This window comes from Papio anubis, chromosome 8, assembly GCF_008728515.1.
Source record: "Papio anubis isolate 15944 chromosome 8, Panubis1.0, whole genome shotgun sequence".
Lineage (NCBI taxonomy): Eukaryota > Metazoa > Chordata > Mammalia > Primates > Cercopithecidae > Papio > Papio anubis.
The window spans coordinates 12,181,982-12,197,990 of record NC_044983.1 but is presented as its reverse complement, the minus strand read 5'-3'; the positions used below and the strand labels follow the sequence as shown (position 1 = coordinate 12,197,990).

The following is a 16,009-nucleotide window of genomic DNA, read 5'->3' as shown; positions in this document are numbered from 1 at the left end:
ATATGAAATTCTGGGTTGAAAATTATTTTCTTTAAGAATGTTGAATATTGGCCCCCACTCTCTTCTGGCTTGTAAAGTTTCTGCTAAGAGGTCTACTGTTAGTCTGATGGGCTTCCCTTTGTGTGTAACTCAACCTTTCTCTCTGGCTGCCCTTAACATTTAGGAAAAGCGGTTTAATGGACCACTCACAGTTCCACGTGGCTGGGGAGGCCTCACAATCATGGTTGCAGGCAAGGAGGAGCAAGTCACATCTTACATGGCAGCAGGGAAGAGAAGAGGTTGTGCAGGGAAACTCCCCTTTATGAAACCATCAGATCTCATGAGACTTATTCACTGTCCTGAGAACAGCAAGGGAAGACCTGCCCCCATGATTCAATTACCTCCCACCGGGTCCCTCCTATGATATGTGGGAATTGTGGGAGCTACATCTCAGTATGAAATTTGGGTGGGGACACAACCAAACCATATCACAGTGTATATTTATATTTACATTTCATGAAAGCAGCTTATTTTGTTTTAAACTTAGTTTGTTGTTGGTTGGTTGATTGATATGGCCCTTAGCAATTCTAAACCGGGATTTCCAAACATAGAGTTTAGTTTACAATTTTGAATCTTACGTTTGTTTTCCCTGTGGAATTTTGAATCTTTTAATAATACTCTTCTTCAAGGCCTTGAAAATATTGACAGACATCTAAGATTAAACTGTGGAGTTATATAGAAAAGAAAGGATGATCATGCCATGTTTGAGGAAGACACACTAGAAATAAGCTGCTGTATTCATTTTTATCTTTGTTTTGTTTTATTTGAATTACTGCTAAATAGTACCAAGAGGAATCTTGAAAGATTCCTTTTTTTTTTTTTTTTTTGAGGAGTCTTTGAGCCTCTTTGAAGATTTTTATATAAGAAAAATTTCCAATTCATGTGTTTGACTGATGTAATGTAGAAAATACAAAGACCAGTATTGAAATTACTGAATTCTCTCTCCTTGTCAGCCAAAGATGACTTGGCTATTGATTAAGACTGCAACAGATGTGAAAGTTCCAAAAAAGAGATGGAGCCAACTCTGAGAGAAACAAGACATTGGCTTTATGGTTGTCCTTAGTGATGGTGGTTGTTTTATTCTTTTAAGAATGTATATAGAGGCTGGGTGCGGTGACTCATGCCTGTATCCCAGCATCCCAGCACTTTGGGAGGCCAATGTGGGCAGATCACACGGTCAAGAGATTGAGACCATCCTGGCCAACTTGGTGAAACCCTGTCTCCACCAAAAATACAAAAATTAGCCAGGCATGGTGGCAGGCACCTATAATCCCAGCTACTCAGGAGGCTGAGGCAGGAGAATCACTTTAACCCGGGAGGTGGAGGTTGCAGTGAGCCCAGATCACACCGCGGCACTCCAGCCTGGCGACACAGTGAGACTCCGTCTCAAGAAAAAAAAAAAATATATGTATACAGAACATTTAAAAAACTAGAGAAAATATTTGCACATATATCTAATACTTCAATCTTTTTATGGAACCTGTTATTTTGCTTCCATCTTTTCTTTTTTTCCTGTCAATTCTCTTTTCTTCTTCTATCCTTGACTTCTCTTTGTTGATTGTGAGTTTATTGGCATAAACTTTCTCAGAGATGTTCCCAAGGAAGCATTTAGTCTTGGTACTTTAGTTAGCAAGTTGGTGTTTAAGATGACTAAGAAAATATAGCACTACCCAGATAATCCCATATCCCATGATCTACTTGTTAAGGAATCAGAGCTCCATAACCGGAGTCATCTAGACTCACTGCTTTCCTACAACACTGGCATCATCATTGGTGGATTAAGATTGAATGGGGCATTGTTGATCCTCTTAGCAACTGAACCCTGCCTTGACCTAGCTTAGAGAACATGTGATGTTACATGAAAAACAGATGAGTAACACAATGCATATTAGAATATAATAAAATCAGTTTCATAAAGCCTAACGTATTAACTTTAAGCATAAATATTCCTAATAATTGACTACATCCCCAAGAACATATCTTGTCATTTTCCATTTGCAGGAAAGAAAAGCAATGTATGTAAATGCAATATATTCAAAATTATTTTCTGATTTAGAATATTTATTTACTGTCAGTGCATTGCTAATTGCCTGTAATTTTGCCTTCTGTAATTATGCTAATATGATGAATAAAGTGTAGTCTGCAGTATTAATTTTTATGCCTATTTTTCAATTGGATGGCTCTGCATGCATTTATTTATGGCTTAGATGCATCTCATCTATGTGTGTAAATATTTTCTTGTTTGCTTATTTGCCTTTGCTTATTTGCATTTAATGAACTAAGATTTCACCTCACTTTACCATATGCAGACACTGCTCCACTTATTTTTCTAATAGTTTATATGTCATGCAATATAGCATTTTATGTTAATAAGGTATCTTTCATATAATGACATTATGTGTTATGCCAAGAAAAGTCTTGCTATTTTGTGTGTGTGTTTAACGTTATCTAATGTACGTCTATGCCATTAAAGTCAGTGATATATTTTGACAATCAATTATGCTCAGCAACTGAGTATTTGAAGGAAGCAATGTAGTGTAAATATTGAGGTTTTATGTGTAAAATATCTATATTTTTCAGGCAGTTCAGGGTTAATGTATGCTTGAGTCCCTCAGAGTAAATCACATGTATTAACACATTGGCCTCTGGCACAGTTTTTTGAATATCACCCAGTAGCTGGATTACTAGGGCTCATTGTCTTCTATGGCACAAAATAAGATTAGGCTATGATTAGAAGAACTCACACTCAAATGAATACAAGCTGCTGAAATAATGTTTCCAAGATCAAATGCAATAACTATGACCAAGGACAATAGATCTTTTTCAAAGGTTTCCATATTTTCATTAAATTATATAAGGAAAGGTCTTTATTTAAAAAATTTTAAAGAGCATGAGTTATATTTTTAAAAATCTGTTGTTTTGAACTTGACACCCCAAAAGTTTAACATTATTTTTAATCTTACTGAGATATCCCCAGTTGAAGCTTGTCAAATTTTTTATGTGGTCCTGGAAGCATGTATGTAATTTCAGAATATTAAAAAATTACATATTGCTTTTGGAGAAATTAGCTTACATGTTACTAGGGTTTTAAATTATTTTTTTCTCTTGTTTAATGCTCGTCAGCAGCTATGATGGTGGGGAGGAGTAATTTTTTTGCAGCCTATTGGCTAGCCTTGGAAGTAGTGCTGAGGTGGGGTTAGGGACAAAGAAATGGTTAAGTATTTATTCAGTATTTATTCAGCTATTTAATATTCATCTACTAGGGCTGCTAGAAGCAGACACATTTCCTAATTTAAGGATATTTTTGAATACAAAGATAGATGTCCTCCTTTGAGCTCCTAGGTGTCATATATCTAATAAATAATGTGAATATATAAAGACAAATGAAAAGAACTATGCACAACATGTGTGATTCCTACTTCCCTGACTCAGCTGGGTTCTATCTGATAAGAGCTTTTCATATAAATAGAAGATGAGGAATATTTCCTATCTTAATAGGAGTGAGAACTATAGATCCATATGCCAAATGTGTTATGCCCTAAGAAAGAAATTGGTATTATGGGAAGATCACTTATCACTGTCCATTATCTCAAATTTCTTTCTCCTAAGTTAATATTCATCTTCAAGGCCCAGTTAGATTTTCTTGCCAAAGCCTAATGCTTACACTAATTATGTTTTCCAAATATGGAAACTGACTTTGAGTTTTGTGTATAGATTAGTGTGTAGAATTGGCCAATAAGTTGGTTTTGTAATTACATTTATTTAATACAGTTTTTCAATAAGTCAGGAAAATTATTGTTTGGAAGATACATTACATACCACTAAGAAAATTATGTATATAATTTCAAGATGTACTATAAAATTGATTAAAATTCAGTTATATCAAAGGGCAGAAAACATCAATATTAGGATCTATGGCATGTAGACTAACTAAAGATTCATAATTGAATAATGCTTAACAAGTCCCCCGTGATGTAGCAAGCATGGGTACTATTGTCTGCCTTGCAAAGGGAAGGCATGAGAGCCGTTCAGTCCACAAGTACTTGTTAAGCATCCAGCATGTGCCAGGTATGATGCCAAGTTTTCAGCCTGCAACACAGAACAAAGCGAACATTGTCTCTTTTTGTGGATATGTGAAGGGCTCCTAACTGGCTAAACTCACACACTATGTCAGGCATCTAGAGGTCACCTGTATGTCTAACCAGCCTAGCACGGAAATACGTTACCAAATTAGCCTCCTGAAAATGGTGACAGTTTAAAAATACTAACTCAGATGCAAAAAATACAGAAGAGATAAATAAGTAATATATGCATTTCCAGTCTTTTTCCAAAAAGTACATGTTAATGGTTTCCTGCATACCAGTTTCATTTTTAAACCTTTCCTCTGACCGTAGGAGCTGATGCTGTGGAAGCTCAGTGTAAGAGATTTGAAGTGAGAGCCAGTGAAGATGGCAGGGTGCTGTTTTCTGCAGATGAAGATGAGATTACCATTGGTGCTGAAAAGCTGAAAGTTACAGGTACTGTAGATGGAGGTCTTGGAAAATGGTTTACTTCTTTAAAGAACACAACTGCACAAGAAGCTACTTAATAAGATGGATGATTCCTATGCATAAAAGAGAGTCTTACATAATCACAGCGTTTGTTTTTCAAATAGTCTTCAAATGGACGGCACTGGTTGTGGTTGTAGAAGACAGTGCAGATGTTAGCAGCCTTAATGACATAAAAGTGAAGCCATCTCTCAGGTGGAGGTAGGTGGAAGAAAATGATGTGGCTGGGCGGGGTAGAGATAAGTGCAAATTCTGAGTAAAGGGGACTAACAAATCATAATTTGGGAGTATTATTTTAAAATAAGAGACGTGTGAAGGAACTAAAATGGAAATTTTAACTTTAGAATTAAGTAAGGGGGAAGTTATCATGAAAGTAAACTAAATTCATTTTATATAGCGTTCATAATTATCCTCAAAAGTATGTAAATAAAAAACGAATGCTATGCACCTGTTATTTCAAAATCATTATTATAATATGGGGGTCATTAAAGTCAACCAACAGCTGAAATTAAAATTTTTAAAAAGGTAAAAGTGGGACCAGGAGTGGCAAATAATTTGATGACAATTTTAAGCGCAATCTCTTCTGAATTACTTGATTCACAACCATGAGAAATTTTATTTTGATAACATATTTAACAATCCCTTGAAAGTACCCAAGGAGGTCTACGTTTTAAAAAACAAGAAGAAAATAATAAAGTATAGTTGACTTAATGTTTCCCAAACTTGAGTTTGGAAACAGCTCATGAGTATCTATCCATATTAATTTGGGTCAAACAGTCCTGTGGGCCACGTGAGCGCAGTTAACATGGCAGTTGAAGAACAGCAACTCTGTTCTTGAGCTGTTTGGGTTGAATCCTGCCTCTGCCTCAATATATTCAATTCTCAGTGCCTCTGTTTTTCCCTCATCTGAATGACTGAAATGATAGTAACTTTAGTGGTCAAATTAAATACATGTGTGTGCATTTGTGTGATGAGAATGTGCTCAGTCCATAATGAAGATATTGTGTTGGCTCTTTATATTTATTAATGATGGTAATATTGATATTACAAATGTCGGAGACAAGAGGGCCTGTGTTGATTTCGAGAAAGGTGTGTTAAACTAATGCAGGAACAGAAAGCCAAATACCATGTTATCATTTATAAATGGGAGCTATAAATGATGAGAACACATGGACACATAGAGGGGAACAACAGACTGGAGCCTAAAGGTGGGTGGAGGTTGGGAGGAGGGAGAGGATCAGCAAAAATAACTAATGAGTATTAGGTTTAATACCTGGGTGACAAAATAATCTGTACAACAAACCGCCATGACACAAGTTTGCCTCTGTAATAAACCTGCACATGTACTCCTGAACTTAAAAATTGTAAAAGGCGTATTGGCTGGACATAGTGGCTCATGCCTATAATCCCAGCACTTTGGGAAACAGAGGTGAGAGAATCACTTGGTTCAAGTCCAGCCTGGGCAATATAGTGAGACCACGTGTCTACCACAGTTTTTTTACAATGAACCAGGCATGAAGGTGTGTGTCCATAGTCCCAGCTACTCAGGAGGCTGATGTGGGAGGATAGCTTGAGTTCAGAAGGTCAAGGCTGCAATGAGCCAAGATCATGCCAGTGCAGTCTAGCACAAGTGACAGAGACAGACCCTCTCTCAAAAATATAATACAATAAAATACAAAGATATGTTATTAAATGGTGATGAAATTCAACAGGGATTATTGAATGGGGACCCTCACTGTGTATCCCCTGGCCTGAATCAAATCCCACCACCCTTATCCCCACCCCTGTCCCTCCTTTCCCTTGGGAGCATGTTCTGCTGAGAGGGTGGAGCCTCCACCATTGGGTGAGTGTTTAGGATGGTCCCCATGAATACTTACCTGGTTGATGTCCATTTTTCTTAAGACTTCGTGGGAAGGTTAGGAAAGGAGGCATGTATGGAGGGTACAGATTGACCTTCTTGAGTCCTGAGTTAGGAGAGCAGGGACAAAGAGAGAGAGAGAGAGAGAGGTCTGTTTGGCACAGAACACAGACAAATCATAAAGGACATTGGTTGTAGGGCCCTGAGCACTCACATTTGAATTGCTTATTGGTGAGTAAGGGAGGTGCCCTAGGGTAGAAATGCCTTCAGGGGAACTCGGCAATATTAATAATCTTTGAACCCTGGTAATGCCTATTGGTCATCACTCTTGAGACCAACGTAAGCCTGAGATAAATTTCAGGACATTACAGGACTTATCAAAAATATATTTAAGCCATATTCAGATATTCTCACTGGGTACTTTACAATCATAAGTAAAGGGAGATTCTAGAGCTCTTGGCAGCTTTTACGATCTCATGGAATTTTCACTTCTTCTGATATTTATATTACGTTTACCTGTCTCATAATTGTTCCAGTGAAGTAAAGGCAGATAGTCACATTCATTTTCTGCTTTTGCTTAGTAGCCCGGATACCATCCTTGAAATGTTGCTTGGACTAAGTGCTTCCTTAGCCCAGATAGGCAAGAAAGTGCTTCCTGAAATATCTAAGTTTTTCTGCTTTTTAATTAAGTGCCTTAAGGCGGTTGTCTCTTCTCTCTCCCTTTCTCTTTCTCCTTTGGTCTGTCTCTCTCCCTTCTTCCTCCTATTGCTTCTCCTGCTTCCCCATCCCATATGTGTGTAAAATGTTCTCAATTGATCTATGTTTTCCAATCATCTCAGACACCCCTAGTTAATTATAAGTCTGTGTCATATGCATTCAGATGATCTTAATAAAATAATAAAGTTACAGCAGATTATTGTAAAAGGTTGAAACATAATACTTAGAACGAAAGAAATACCCACAAACTGTGAGAGTGCCAGTAGCAAACAATGTTGACTTTTAACCTGATGCGGAGGTACAATAGGCTGAACATCGTTAATAAATAAATGGTAAATTATAGAATATTTCATTTGATTAGAACTTTCCTCATTAAACAATCACATTTCTTTGTCTCCTACAAGAACCCATTTACCATTTACACACCCTAGAGTCACAAACATACACACAGGCACATAGACAAACTAATTCTTGCCAGGCCTTTACTCCTTTACCAGAATAGCAGATATTAAATTTACAACAGCTTCATTCTTTCCCATGATACTCCTTAAAGAAAGAAAGAAAAAAATATCAAAGGCAAATATAATTTAGAATTTCATGTGCTTAGAGGGAAAAAAAATGTGTGTAGCATAGCATGCAGTTTTAGAGCATTAAGATTGATTAGTAACCTCACATATACTTTAAAGCAGTGCTTGAATCATTTGAAAAATAACAGTACAAAGAGACATTGACTCCAGGGTGCTTCATATAAATTAGATACCTGTGCTGACAGGACTTCAAAGTTAGAGGTGACGAGAGATGTGTGTGAAGTTTATTCTAGAATTTCAAATTCGTGGCACAAACTTATTTAACCAATATTTATAGGAATTAAATTGGATCCCTTTCAGCTTTTTATTTTTTGAGCAATGCCATCTTATAAAGGAACTTATCTTTCACGATGATGTCACTGGATGGATTCATTTAGACAAAGGGTGTGTCTGTACATCTGAGGCAAGATCAGTTATGATTATAGTAATTCACAGATCTAGGGTAGCTCATGATATTTACGTTCACTCTACCTACAAAGCAGCAGGAATTTACCTGATACATTCAGATACTCATGGGTGCGGAAGGACAGAAGTAAAATGGTAAATACATACCTGAACACCACCACCTATGAATACCCCATCACCACAAAGAGCAATCACATGCTTAAGGTTTGTGATTTTTCACCCTTGACATTACTTGTCTTGCCCAGCAGAAGTCTGCTTGAATCTTAATATAATGATATTTATTTGACCTTAACATGTCCTCTCTGTATCACTGAATATATAGGAGTTTTATACTTTAGCTCACCTATGCACAATTGAAAACTATATTTTTATTTTGTATTCCCTACTATTGGCCAAAGGTATGACTGAATCCAATTATCTTTTGAGATCTAGCCAACAAGAACAACAAAAGGAACAAACCTTTACACACAGAAGTCTCTTACATTTAGTGCTTTCAGGCAGAATCAGTCAACTGCACTCTGCAGTTTCATTCGTATTCCACGTAGTATATTAACTTTAGAAAACAAATTTCACGAATAAGCCACTCTCCTTTAACAAGTGAAAGACATCAGCCCCATAGAATTGTTTCATGATAAATTAAAAGCTATTAGTTAGACTTAGACCTAGACCTGTTTTTTTTTTCTATGATGTAAGAGAGGACAATAGCTAAATGTACCGAGAGAAAGCATATCTATTTTTTTAGACAGTAGCAATTAAAACTGACAACCTGAAAGTATCGTGAAATCCCGCTCTGCATCCACTCACTGCCCTGGTGTTTGTTTGAAAGCCAAGAGTATCAGTCCTTTGCCTCCATTCTAATTGAATGGTTAGAAGTCTAGACAAGTTCCGATGCTTGTTTGACAACAGAAGAAAGGACATTTTGAAGAGCTGTCTTTTAAATTAAACACCATGCTTCTGAGTTACAGTCAATATCTTCTGGTTTGTTTTTATTAGTTCATCTTCTACATCCTTGTTCTTGTCTATTAAATTGGCACACTGCGATGGGGTCAGCTTTGGACTCAACCTTTCTATTAGATATAGGCCATTGTTCCTCTTTGCTGTCCAAATGCCAAGAATAGGGTAACACTCAGGCAACAGGATGGAGCCACTTTGTCCAAATAGCCCGTGAAGAAATGTGATTAGATTAGGTGCTGAGAAAAGGAACGTGCAATCACTTCATTTTCTCTGGTGAAGCATTAAAGTTTGTAGACCTGGATCAGTCACTCAACTAGTTTTCTAGTTGCTTTTTAAACTTACTGAGAATAAAAATTTCCAAGACACTAAATATTAGTACCGCCTCAACTCCCCTTCAAGTCTCCAGGTGAATCCTGATTTCAGGTTTTGAAGTGTATAAATAATAAAGAATGCCATCTTCACAAAATAAGCTGTTTCCTCTAAGCACCTTGCCAACAGACCCCTTCATGATTTATTTTTATTTTTTTAAGTTTTAAATGTTTCATATAGTTTTGTGAAAGCAAAACTTCTTGAAAATATCATTAAATAACAGAAAGGTGAAATGGGAGAACAGTCATAAAAGAGGACAGTTCATTCCTCCGCCTCCACCTGCAGCCACCAAAAAAAGTGGTTATATCAACTGTCTTCTCTTTGTAGAGGTTTTAAAATTATTCATTTGATGTGTAAAGTGTCTCTTATAGCTTTAGGTCTTAGACCCACAAAATCTCTTGGAGATATAATTTATCCTGCCATTGGATCAATAAAGAGTCTGATTTCCTATATATCATGATGTTAAAAACATTCATGGCTGGGCACGGTGGCTCACGCCTGTAATACTAGCACTTTTGGAGGCCGAGGCGGGCGGATCACAAGCTCAGGAGATCGAGACCATCCTGGTTAACCAGGTGAAGCGCCACTGCACTACAGTCTGGGTGACTGAGTGAGACTCTGTCTCAAAACAAAACACAACATACATTACTGGCCAGGTATGGTAGCTCATGCCTATAATTGCAGTACTTTGGGAGGCCAAGGAGGGAAGACCACTTGAGGCCAGGAGTTTGAGACCAGCCTGGCCAACATGGTGAAACCCCCATCTCTACTAAAACTACAAAAATTATCCAGTGTGCTGGTGGGTGCCTGTCATCCCAGCTACTCGAGAGGCTGAGGCAGGAGGATCCCTTGAACCCAGGAGGCTGAGGTTGCAGTGAGCCAAGATCCTGCCACTGCACTCCAGCCTGGGCGACAGATTCAGACTCCATCTCAAAACTAACAAACTTAAAGAAAACTGTATATATAGAATATGGCATGCAAGACTTGCTCGCAGTTACTTTATCTCCTTGCTGGCCATCATTCAGCGCCTGGTATTTGCACCTGGATTGAAGTCTTGGTCTTCATATATACATATATATACACATATGTACATTTTATATATGTATAAAATTATGTTCTATATACTGTTCAGCCAACCAAGGACCACATATACAATGGTAGTCTCATGAGGTTATGATGGAGATAAAACTTCTTATCACCTAGTGATGTCATAAGCATCCTAAGGTCAGAGCGCAACATATTACTTACATGTTTGTCATGATGCCAATGTAAATAAACCTACTTTGCAGCCAGTCATAGAAAATTATAGCACATACAGTTATGCACAGTACATAATACTTGATCATGATAGTAAATACTCTTACTGGTTTATTATTTACTATAAGATACTGTAGATTTTATCATTATTTTAGATTATACTCTTTCTACTTATAAAAAAGTTAACTGGAGAACAGCCTCAGGCAGGTCCTTCAGGAGGTATTTCAGAAGAAGGCATTTTCATCATAGGAGATGACAGCTTCATCTATGTTATTGTCTCTGAAGTCCTTCAAGTGGGACAAGATGTGGAGGTGGAAGACAGTGATACTGATGAATCTGATTCTTTGTAGACCTGGGCTACAGGGTATTTTCTTAGTGTTTAGCAAAAATGTTTTTAAGAAAAACTTTAGGGAAAAGCTTATAGAATAAAAGTATAAAGAAAGAAAATATTTTTGAATAATAAGATTATTCAGAAAGCGTTTAGTTTTGTACAGCTGTACTTGTTTGTGTTTTAAGCTAAGTGTTTGCAAAAGAGTCAAAAAGTTTTTTAAAAGCATATAATGTAAAAATATTACAGTAAGTTAAGGTTATTTTTGGAGAAAGAAATAATTTTTTTTTTTTTCTGAGATGGAGTCTTGCACTGTTGCCCAGGCTGAAGTGCAGTGGCGCGATCTCTGCTCACTGCAACCCCCACCTCCGAGGTTCACCCCATTCTGCTGCCTCAGCCTCCTGAGTAGCTGGGACTACAGGTGCCTGCTACCACGTCCAGCTAATATTTTTTATATTTTTAGTAGAGACGGGGTTTCACTATGTTAGCCAGGATGGTCTCGATCTCCTCTCGTGATCCGCCCGCCTCAGCCTCCCAAAGTGCTGGGATTACAAGTGTGAGCCACTGCACCCGGCCAAGAAAACTATTTTTAAATAAATTCAGTGTCGCCTATGTGCACAATGTTTATAAAGTGTACAGTAGTGGATACTAAAGTTCCAGGCCTTCACATTCGCTTACCACTCACCGACTCATTCAGAGCAACTTCTCGTCCTGCAAGCTTCAGAACTGGAAGTGCCCTATAAAGTTGTACCATTTTTTAAATCTTTTATATCATTATTTTTACTGTACCTTTTCTGTGTTTAGATGCACAAATATTTACCATTGTGTTACAGTTGACTATAGTATTCAGTAGAGTAACATGCTGTACCAGTGTGTAGCTTAGGAGCAATAGGCTATACCGCTTAGCCTAGGTTTGTCAGGGTTTTTGTAAATACACTTTATGTTTGCACAATGGCAAAATCACCAAATGATGCATTTCTCAGAACATCACCCTGTTAAGAAACACGTCACTGTATATTTACATATATGTCTGTGTATATATAAATACATAAAATATATTTAAATATATAAGGACAATATATTTGACTTATTGAATAAAATCAAAATCTTTGAATCCATATTATAAAGAAATAAATATCATTTTTTACAATAGAATGCCAACTAAAAATGTACAAGAAATCATGGGATTAGAAAAGCAAAGCAACATCTGACAATCATCTGAGTCATATTTATCTCAGGCAAAAATATCAATGGATGATAAGACTAATGGGAGAAAGTGATATGAGACATGAATTTTTTTCATATATTCCAAGCACATTTTTAAAACATTAATTTTAATAGGGGGAAAAGTAACTCCAGTGGGAACCTCTCTCTGGCTGTCCCAGTCTTAGTCAACTAGTGAAAGTAACCACCACCAGTCATGGGCCAAAGAGACATCAGGCGACATCTGATAAGATGTTAAAGGAAGAAAAGAATAACTTCTATATTATACCAGACAAAAACATGTAAGTTGAGCATTTACTTGAAGATATTTAGCACAATGTGAAATTGAGAAACATTTTGGAAGATATTAAGTTTGCGAATCAAGGAAAAGCTGAGAAACTGTTGAAGGAAACAGGACCTTTTCTAGCTGTGTATACCACATGATTCTAGATTGGATTCATTGTCTACAGAGTGAATTACTGGAACAGACGATTTTCTAGTTATCTATTTCTCTGTAGCAAACTACTCTAAAACATACTGGCTATAAAACAATGATAGCATTTATTTTGCTCGCAACCTGCAACTTGAACAGGCTTCAGTGGAGGTAGCTGATCTCTGCTCCAGTGGGCGATGGCTGAGACAGCTGAGAATTTGGGGGCTGGTATCATTTGAAGACTGGCTCACCCCCATGCCTGGAAGTTTATAGTAGTTGTCATCAGAGACCTTAGATAGGACTACCTGTCAGAACATCTACATGTGGTCTGTCCATGTACCTCAGTTTCCTTAATTCATGGTTTGAAGAGTAAACCTTCAAAGAGGGAGAGAGGAGGAAGCTGTACCAAATTTTCTGAAACAGCCTCTACCATTTTATAAAAGGAGTGCTAAGAACTTGCAGACATGTTTTAAAGCCAATCAGATTTAGCAAAGTTTGAATGAGGTCCCAAAGAATATACAAGAGTTTTTTTTAATTATGCACATGACTTTTCTTTAGGTTAAAAATTGTTTCAAACAAAAAATTGCAATAAAATTATTAATAAACCATAGGTAACATGTTTCAGAATACAAAAGAATTCCTCACATGTGTCTTGATCAGCTTAGGGTCCCATAACAAAATACCATGAACTGAGTGGCTTAAACAGCAGAAATTTATTTTCTGTTTTGTTTGTTTGTTTGTTTTTTGAGACAGTCTTGCTCTGTTGCCCAGGCTGGAGTGCAGTGGCATGATCTCAGCTCACTGCAACGTCTGCCTCCCGGGTTCGTACCATTCTCTTGCCTCAGCCTCTTGAGTAGCTGGGACTACAGGCACCCGCCACCATGCCTGGCTAATTTTTTTTTGTATTTTTAGTGGAGACAGGGTTTCACTGTGTTAGCCAAGATGGTCTCGATTTCCTGACCTCGTGATCCACCCGCCTCGGCCTCCCAAAGTGCTGGGATTACAGGCATGAGCCAGTGGGCCCGGACAGAAATTTATGTTCTTACAGTTCTGGAGGCTAGAAGTTCGAGGTCAGGGTGCCAACATGGTCAGGCTCTGATAAAGACTCCTTACTAGCTTGCAGACAGCTCCCTTGTTGCTGTGTCTTCGTGTGTGTGTGTGGGAGGGGGGGTGGTGCGGGGAGAGGAGAGAGAGAGAGAGAGACTTGTTGTCTCTTCTTCTCATAAGGGCACTAATCTCATCAAGAGGACCCCATCCTCATGACCTCATCTAAACCTAATTGTCTCTCAATATACCATCTTCAAACTCAATCACATTGAGGGTTAGGATTTCAGCATATGAATTTAGGAACGACACAGTTCAGTCCAAAGGAACATGGTAAAATCGTATTAAATATTGAAGAAAATCAAAATTGATTATACAATCTTAAGTTTCAACTCTCTGAAGACCTAAGAGGAAATAAATTCCATAGTGCAGGTTTGTAGCTTTCTGATGGTATGAGTTTGATATCGTGCTAGATCTCTGAGATTCCAGACACATCAATGACTATGCGGTCCTCAGCCTATTTCCCTTGAATATCAATTGCCTTGGTAGGGGGTTTATAGTAGCTGAATTCCAAACAATGGAAGATTGTAGTACCTGTCTGTGGCTGAAACACAGGCTTTTTGTGGTATTAAATGAAAGAGAATCCTGCAGTTTGGGCCCATTTTATTTCTCCCTTTGTTCCTCTCAGTGACAATATCAAACCTATGGTCACTTTACTGTATGGGATGTATCATGTCATTGCTGCAACAGAATCTCACTCCCAATTACTCTGGCCAGGTGAGGAGCTCTGATTCCTCTAAGCCTTGCACTGGTGTTCAGAGGTAGGCTGGAGCTCACACTTTGACAGTGAAAACTTTCCCCGGAAGAAGTTTTAAATAGGCTTACAGGCCAAGGTTCCTGTTCAGATTGAAGTCCCCAAATCCTGACTTTATGGGGAAAATGACCAACTAAACACTGATTATAAACTTTTATTTTGAGACAGTTATAACTGTACATACAGTTGCAACAAATAATACAGACAGAATCTGCAACATTCATCTAGTTTTTCTCATTGGTAACATCTTATAAAACTGTAGTACCATGTTACAACTAGGATGTTGACATTGATCCAGTTAAGACACAGAACAGTTCCATCACTGTGGGCATCCCTTATCTTTTTGAAACCTCATTCACTTTCCTCCACCCTCATGTTAACCCCTGACAATCATTTGTTTATTCTTCATTTCTACAGTTTCGATGGTTTAAGAATGTTAATTTATAATCATATGGTAGTTACTTACCTTTCCAGATTTTCTTTTGCACTCAGCATAATTTCCTGGAGATTCATCCAAGTTGTTGTATATATGTCAATAGTTGCATTCTTATTTCTAATTGATAATCTATAGTATGAATGTATCACAGTTTATTTTAATTATTCATCCATTCAGGAACATCTGGGTTGTTTCCAGGTTTTGGCTATTATGACCAATGCTACTATGAACATTGTGTACAAATTTTTGTATGAACAATGTTTTTTTCTTTATCTGAGATAAATATCTAGGGGTGTGTTTGCTGGGTCATATGGTGGATGCAAGTTTTGTTTTATAAACTTTTTTTGCAGAATGAATATAATACTTCATATCCTTTCCTGCAAGAATTCAATTTCTTCACATCCTTTCCAGTCTGGTGTTGTCATATGATAATAGCTGTGTGGTGATACTTTATTGTGCTTTAAGAGACAGGGTCTTGCTATGTTGCCCAGGCTGGTCTTGAACTTCTGGGCTCAAGTGATCCTCCCAGATCATCCACCTATATAGTTGGGACCACAAGTATTTGTCACCTTGCCTGACTCATTGTGCTTTTAATTTGCATTTCCCTAAGGGCTAATGACATTGAATACCTCTTTATATGTTTATTTGCCAGCCATATATTCAGTTTAGTAAAATGTCTAAAAATCTTTTGACCATTTTCTATTTAATTCTCTGTGGGTTTTTTTGTTATGGTTTTGAGGTTCTTTCCATATTCTAGGTAACAGTCCTCTACAGGGTATATATAGGTTTGCAAATATTTTTTCCTACTCTCATAACTTGTTTTCTTATTCTATTAGTCAAGTCTTTCATGAGACAAATTTGTAATATTTTTGAGGTCTAATGCACTATTTTTTTTATATGAAATCTGCTTTTGGTGTAAAATATAACAACTATGTGCCTAACTCTACATAACAATATTTTCTACATTTTCCCCTAAACTTTTTATAGTTTTGTATTTTACATTAAAGTCTATGATATA

The 16,009-nt window shown here is 37.3% G+C and overlaps 1 protein-coding gene across 3 annotated transcripts in view; it reads left to right on the top strand.

Moving 5' to 3' along the window:
- The window catches only part of SGCZ (sarcoglycan zeta), a 1,210,518-nt gene that overhangs the window by 1,134,950 nt on the left and 59,559 nt on the right, over positions 1–16,009 (top strand). For all 3 annotated transcript variants that reach the window (XM_017961783.3, XM_017961784.3, XM_009212552.4), the window contains exon 5: positions 4,434–4,556. In XM_017961783.3, coding sequence (XP_017817272.1) covers positions 4,434–4,556 — 123 coding nt within the window. The remainder of the gene's footprint in view (positions 1–4,433; positions 4,557–16,009) is intronic.